General features: G+C 37.0%; 1 protein-coding gene across 1 annotated transcript; it reads left to right on the forward strand.

The window, feature by feature from the left end:
- Nucleotides 1-6: 6 nt before the first annotated feature.
- On the forward strand, nt 7-5590 carry LOC147391091 (eukaryotic translation initiation factor 3 subunit A-like). The gene is made up of 11 exons (XM_086458800.1): nt 7-135; nt 235-603; nt 693-722; nt 932-1159; nt 1273-1434; nt 2839-3060; nt 3149-3355; nt 3463-3669; nt 4041-4121; nt 4568-4769; nt 4921-5590. The coding sequence occupies exons 2-11, from the start codon at nt 271-273 to the stop codon at nt 5340-5342; spliced, it is 2094 nt and encodes a 697-aa protein (XP_086314926.1). The 5' UTR covers nt 7-135; nt 235-270; the 3' UTR covers nt 5343-5590.
- The last annotated feature ends 2033 nt before the right edge of the window (nt 5591-7623 follow it).

Genomic DNA, 7623 nt, shown 5'->3' on the forward strand with positions numbered 1-7623 from the left:
AACCATCTGGCCAATCTTAACAAATATAGGGACCAGAGGGACAGGCCTGACCTGTCATCTCCTGAAAGCTTGCAGCTGTATCTTGACACGAGATTTGAGCAACTTAAAATTGCAACTGATCTAGAACTATGGCAGGTTTGTTTATGAGTTTTGAGTAGAGCTCTCTCTCATAAATCTATTTGAGTTCTATGAACGTCTTCTGACTTCATTATTGCTTTATCTTATGTTACACAGGAAGCTTTCCGCTCTGTGGAAGATGTCCACGGTTTGATGTGCATGGTTAAAAAGACCCCCAAGGCATCCCTTATGGTCATTTATTATGCTAAGCTAACAGAGATATTCTGGGTTTCGGACAGTCATCTGTATCATGCCTACGCATGGTTCAAACTTTTTGCACTTCAAAAAAGTTACAATAAGAACTTAACGCAAAAGGATTTGCAATTGATCGCATCATCTGTTATGTTAGCTGCTCTTTCAGTGACTCCCTATGATCACATGCATGGTGCATCTCATTTGGAGCTTGAAAATGAGAAAGAGCGCAATTTGAGAATGGCTAGCCTTATTGGGTTTGGCATTGACCCTAAACGTGATAGTAGGGATGGGGTAATGTGATTCGTTTCCATTAGTTTGTTTTTCATGATACTTTCTAAGTAGTTCAATTTATTCATTCTGACAAATAGTTTATTTTCCAGCTTTCGCGGTCATCACTTCTCTCGGAACTGGTAAGATTCAAATATTCATCTCTATTTACATTCTCTTTATTGGGATTGCCTTTGCTTAACTTGGACTTTCCATCTCTCAATACATTACCTTGAACCACACAACGAGAACTAAAAGATCGAATTAACAGATCAAGTTATTTTGGTACAATTTGTATTGAGTAGTATTCATTATCCTTCTAAACATTTGATAATCTAGGTACTATCTACAGGTCTCCAAGGGTGTAATGACATGTGTATCTCAGGAAGTAAAAGATCTTTTTTATCTTTTAGAAAATGAGTTTCTTCCTTTGGATCTTGCTTCAAAAGCCCAGCCTTTGTTAACCAAGATTTCCAAACTTGGGGGAAAGCTCTCTTCTGCTTCTTCGGTCCCAGAAGTACATCTATCACAGTATGTTCCTGCCCTGGAAAAGCTTGCTACCTTGAGATTGCTACAACAGGTCTGCTTGATTATGTTCCTCTTAATATTTCTGGTGTATTTTTTCTCTTTTTAACTTAAGTTGTTGGTACACTCTTCATGGGTTTTTTGTTGAGCTGTTTTCTGCTTTACCAGGTTTCACAGGTGTATCAGACACTGAAGATTGAGGTGCTCTCAAGGATGATCCCATTTTTTAACTTTTCGGTCATTGAAAAGATTTCCGTTGATGCTGTGAAATGTAATTTCATTGCCATGAAAGTTGACCATCAGAAGGGTGCCATTCTCTTTGGTAGTTTGGTAAGTTGAAAGCGTATCGTCATGCACTTATTTGATTAGAAGCATTCAAGAATTGCTTATATTTGTAAATTTGCCGACATTTTAGTTGGTATGCCCCCAGCTTGGCCCAGAAAAAAGAAACATATGCGTATTTGTTTTTGGATTGGTCTAAGTTCTTGATAACACATAATCATGGCTAGACATATGCTTTCCATATCTGTGCTAGAGATGCCTCTGTGAATGGTCACCCACTTTGAGGAAGAAAGACTAGGGGTGAGCAAGCCAGTCTAGACTCTTATTGATTTGTTTTGCTAGTACAAGTGTCTTAGCTTGGTTTGAGAATGGCTAGTCAATCCAAATCTATAATAATCCTTGGTAGGTTGCAAATGATACAAATTTGGATTGAACTATAAATGACACCAATGATTTTAACTTAACAGTTGATTTTAACCTGTTGTCATGGTAAGTTTCTTCAGGAGTTCTTTGCCTGTGCTTTTACTGATTTGCAACTGTTGATGTATAAATTATCATCCTGGCATCTGGAAAGAAAACTTGCAACGGGATTCATTTTGCTAACCCCAAATCGTTGGAATGAGGCTTCAATGATGATGATGGTGGTGGTAGGTAGGGTTTGAGAGAATGTCATTGATGTGCATATCAGCTGAACGACAATGCTGTCATGACCCTTGGGGTCATTGAATATTCAATGACCTCCTACCCCGAAAAAGCCACCTGGCACTCTTCTGGTCCATTGACCCCACACTTTTTTGTATCACCCATTTTTGGGACTACAATCCGAGTAAGCCCGATTTGGTTGGTTCTAGTCGTTTCATTCTAGCAATTTTTGTTAAGGGCGTCTTGGCCAATGAGGAGATTCCGAGTCCATGATGAAAAACAATAGAGCTTAATGGCTATAAAATAAATATGGGAATACCAAAGGTTGAGCCAGAATTAATGTGCTCAGTAGGCTCAAAGGAGTGTGCTATATGGCACATTTGATGTGTGGTCCTTTCCAATTTCTGGTGTCATTGGAGTATTTAAGAACCATATCTCACTTTTTTTGTATGTTATGTATACTTACTGATTTTTCTAGTCCCAAGTTTGATCAACTGGGATGTGTTGGCCATTATGGTCTGGTGCTAAATTCTGTCTGGAACATCCTTTGTTATTTTTTGAAGTACAAAACATGTTTTGATTGTGTGAAGGAATAGTGTTTCTATTGAGTGTTTGGACTTTTGTTGTGCTTTTTTCCTTCTATATCGAATCTTCATCTGATTACATTGAGTTCAGCTACATTCAGCTAAGGTTTTCCATATCTGTGCTTTGATTTTATATGCCAGGGGCATGCAGACATAATCATGAAAGACCATCACTTCTGCAGTTTTATCTTATGTGGTAGGCATTTTTTTGGTTTTTGTTTTGCAGGATCTTGAATCTGACAGGCTTCGGGATCACCTTACCACCTTTGCTGAATCTTTGAATAGAGCAAGAGGCCTGATTTATCCTTTAGTAAAGAGAACATCAAAACTCAGTAAGACTCTTCCTGGTTTGGCAGAGATTGTAGATAAGGAACACAAGAGGCTTCTTGCTCGGAAGTCAATAATTGAAAAACGCAAGGAAGAACAAGAGCGCCAAATGTTGGAAATGGTAATTCTGTGCTAATTGCTATCTGTTGAATAGAGTGATGATTCCTCTGATTAGCAAATGATTTATCCTTTTTTTGTTCTTTCCGAAGGAATCTGAGGAAGAGTCAAAGAGGCTAAAACTGCAGAAAATAACTGAGGAAGTAGAACAGAAGAGACTTGCCTACGAGTATTCACGGAGGGAAGAACAAAGGATACGAAGAGAAATAGAGGAGAGGGAACTTGAAGAAGCACAAGCTTTACTCCAGGAAGCCGAGAAACGCAATAAAAAGAAAGGAAAGAAGCCCATCATAGAGGGAGTAAGCATAATTTCAGTGTCATCCATTTGTTTTGAAAATTGTATTTTTCTTCAAAGGTGCAATTGTTTTGGTTTTTTCTGATAATTCTAGGAAAATTGTCTTTGCAGGATAAAGTCACCAAGCAGACATTAATTGAGTTGGCTTTGAGTGAGCAACTAAGAGAGCGTCAAGAAATGGAGAAGAAATTGCAGAAACTTGCTAAAACAATGGATTATATGGAAAGAGCAAAAAGAGAAGAAGAGGCACCTTTGATTGAGGCTGTGTTCCAGCAGCGTCTGGTTGAAGAAAAAGTGCTTCATGAACGTGAACAGCAGGTATGGTTTGTGCCCTTTCTGATTGAACTCATTGCTTAATTTACCCCATATACTTCATAAATGAAGAAGAATGATCTTTTTGTCCATAAGATTTTCATTGTTTGGTTGAAATTTTGCCTGTGTTCTTGTTTTGTCAAAATCACCCCTTTGTATTATATTCTTAATCAATTTAGACATCTTTCATTTTTTTTGTCCTGAATTTATTCTCATGTGTTACGCTATCTTTACGCATGTACCATCTTTCACTGCTATGATATTTACCTATGATGTCCTGAAAACACGTACTTTGAACTTTCTTCTTAATTTGTTTGCCATATTGGCTACTACATGTATATATTATGTTTACTGGAATGTTTTAAACTATTCTGCAGCAAGAGGTTGAGCTTAGCAGGCAGCGCCATGCCGGAGACCTTCAGGAGAAAAATAGATTGGTGCGGATGTTGGACAATAAGGTTAGTGGATCCTACAGTTATCTAATGGCAATGGCAATCTGTTGAAAATCATTGCTAAGTCCATTGTTTTTGTTGCTGTTTGAATTCAAGTCAAGGTCTGTTAAATATTGGGTATTGTAGTGGGTTTTTTAACTTCGAGCAAAATCTTGGTTTTAGCAATATTTAGATTAGGTCTTAAGTCTTATTCGCAAAAGGGGTATGGGAAGTCTGGCTTTGTCATGCCTGAAGCAGTTCTCATGTTGTGTGAATTATTCTTCCCACCAATACCTTGTTGGTTATTGTGACATGATGGATTTTCTCGCTTCAAATGGTCTTTGGTGTTGACCTGGGGAGGACCATGTTTAATACTTGGAAGTGGATTGAACCATAGACTGCCAACGTGATCAACTAATTTAAATAAATTTTATTTTGGCTGCTTTTAGTGATCATGTTTTTTGTTATTACAGATATTATTCCAGAATAAAATTGTTAGCCGTCGTGAAGCTGAATTCAGCAGATTGAAGTCAGAGAGAGAGGAAAGGATTGGCCAGCTTCTCCGGGTTCGGGCGCAAGAGAGGGAGGCTAAGAGGAAGATGTTATTTTATCTGAGGACAGAGGAGGAGAGGCAGAAGAAATTGGAAGAGGAAGAAAAAATTCGGAAGCATGAGGGTATGTATTCTTTTGGATTTCGAATCTTTATTTTAGTTTTGCTTGCAAGGTTAAATTGGATAAAACAAAAACTTTACACAAGGGAAAGCTTTCTGTTGGGTTGCCACAAATGATGGTTTGGTTTTAGTATATACTTTGTTTTGATTTGCAGAGGATGAAAGGCGAAGGAGGGAAGAGGCTGAGCGCAAAGCGAAGTTGGATGAGATTGCTGAAAAACAGAGGCAAAGGGAGAAGGAGGTGGAAGAGAGGATGAGGAAGGAGAAGGAGGCTCAGTTAGGAAGATCCTTTGAACCACTTCCAAGGCCTACTGCTGCTGCTGTTGAGCTTCCTGCTGCGGCTGCTGCTGCAGCTCGGCCAACAGCAGAGCCTATAGGTGCTGCTCCGCCTACCTCTGGGAAATATGTGCCGAAGTTCCGGCGTGAGAAGACTGAGGGCCCTGGAGGAATGTCCCCAACCCCTGAACCTGAACGATGGGGCAGACATGATGATCGTGGTGACAAGTGGCGCAGTGATGAGCGAAGGCCATCATTTTCTGGGAGCTCAAGAGCATCCACCTGGTCATCCAGACGTTGACGTTGACACACCTATTTTGTATATTATTATTATGTACTCCTTGAGTTACTACTATTCACTGGAGGCAAACCAGACTACCATATGTAGGATTGAGGCCTGAATGTGTTTTGTGGTTGGTTGAAATTAGAGGTGTTTCTTTTGAGCTTCCAAATTGGGCGAGTTCTTGTTAACTAGTAATTTTGAGGGATTTATTGCCTGAATTCTTTCCTGAATCATAATAACTTAAAAGAGTACACTCTTAATTTTAAGAGGTCCATCAGATTATTTTGGGTTGGTGTTTGTGTTTCGTGCATCAGGTTAGTCCTGCGACGTTGATAAGAGAAGCTTCACCGTGAAAGACCGTGTTCAACGCACAGATAACCATAGATTAGTCAAACTGTCAAATGTAGTTTGCTTGCTGCGGCATTATATTTTCTCAAACACCGTGTTCAACGCACAGATAACCATAGATTTATTTCCTCAAGATACAAGTTAAAAAATCAACCGTTCTGTATACGCTGCCATCTTTTAACACAAAGCAGTCCAGCATTTTCTAAAAAGTAACTAAAATCGTATTTATAGGACCAATTATAACCTTCGTATTTAACTTATTGGTCTTAAAAAAGGAAGGAATTATAGAGGGGGGCAATTAGGTCATTTCGTTTAGTCTAAGAGAAGACCTATGTCAAGAATAAATGTCATTAATTTTAGAAGTAAGGATATCTCAAATATTTACCAAAATGCTTACATGCCTACCTTTTAGCTCACTCTGCACTATAAAATTACCATTATACCATCGTCTTTAACTTAAAATAATAATAAAAAAACCTCTTAATTTCTTTTCCCAAAATTAGTCATCTTCAAACCTAAACAATTAAGTAGAATTTTTGAAGTATAATATGAGGGGGGTGATGATAATAAAATTAACTACAAGAAATAACCTTTTTACCGGAGCTTAAAATCGGTTGGAAAATCTACAAAAATAAAAACGTTGTTGAAGGTAGAGTAGTTTTTGGAAAATGCCTGTAATTCCTACATCGATGGTTTTTTCTACATTTTTGAAATCGCCGCTATTTCATATCATTCATTGACGTTTATTAGTCGCCGTTATTTATTCATTTACTGGCGTTTTTTGGAATTAAAGGCATAAAATGATCACCACTAATAATATTATAAATTCATTAATAATATTTAAATGCTGCTAATTCTATTTAATTTTCTAAAAAAATGTCATTCATTGAAGTTTGATGAGATTGTTGAAAAACAAAGGGAAAGGGAGAGAGAAGTGGAGAAGAGGATGAGGAAGGAGAAGTAGGCTCAATTATATATATTTTTTATTTTGACAATTTATAACAAACAATGAAGATGATAGTTAAGATTCTAAAATTTTTATTTAGTGTCTAGCTCACCACTTTTTATTATCGAGTTCGACATTTTTTATTATTGAATTCAACAATTTTTAAAAAATGTCGAAATCGATAATAAAAATGTTGAACTCGACACTATAAATGTGATCCAATTTATTATTATTATTATTCATTTTTTCTACTACAATACTAGATAGATCATCTCGAAATACCTAAAATGCACATATTATATTTGTGATATGGACAATCAAATTAAAAGTAACGATGAAATCTTCAAAAAGTTCAGAATCTCAACTTCACTCATCATTTTTTTATTATAAATTGTTGAAATAATAATAATAATAATAATCAATACATCTAAATGTTCAAAATTAGAAGTATATCATTATCTAATTTTTTATTTTTTTTTGATAACTGGGTATCAATGTAGACTTCGGATCGGGATTGTATCTAGACTTTGCTCAATCCATAGACCATGGTTTTGTCCAAGGACTAGTCCCAGGGCATTCATTCTTCATTCATGGCAAGAACTCATACGAATTGATCTCAATCCCTGTTGGACAATCTAGGTATGCAAAGAAGATGAAAAAATGGTAGCTTGGGTATTTCAAAAATATTATGAGATGGTCATTAAGAAAAGAAAATTTTACTGAATGGACTATCAAGCTAATGCCCAAAACTTAGGGACTAATTAGAAAGAAATCCATCTATAAAGGGTGCTTCAAGTAATTTTACCAAAAAAGAAAAGCTAATAAGTACAGGATGGGATGAAAGGGATCTCGTCAAGACAAGTATCTTTCTCGAACAAGTTGAGGGAGTGAGAGACTCTTATCCGTTCTGTATGATGTCTCTCTCAAAGATAGTAGTAATGCTACCTATTTGGCTGTATCTCTCCACATTTCACGTTCACACGGTTCAGCTCTCTCTCTCTCTCT

The sequence above is a fragment of the Akebia trifoliata genome, chromosome 11 (assembly GCF_017979445.1).
Source record: "Akebia trifoliata isolate Shusen 1 chromosome 11, ASM1797944v1, whole genome shotgun sequence".
Lineage (NCBI taxonomy): Eukaryota > Viridiplantae > Streptophyta > Magnoliopsida > Ranunculales > Lardizabalaceae > Akebia > Akebia trifoliata.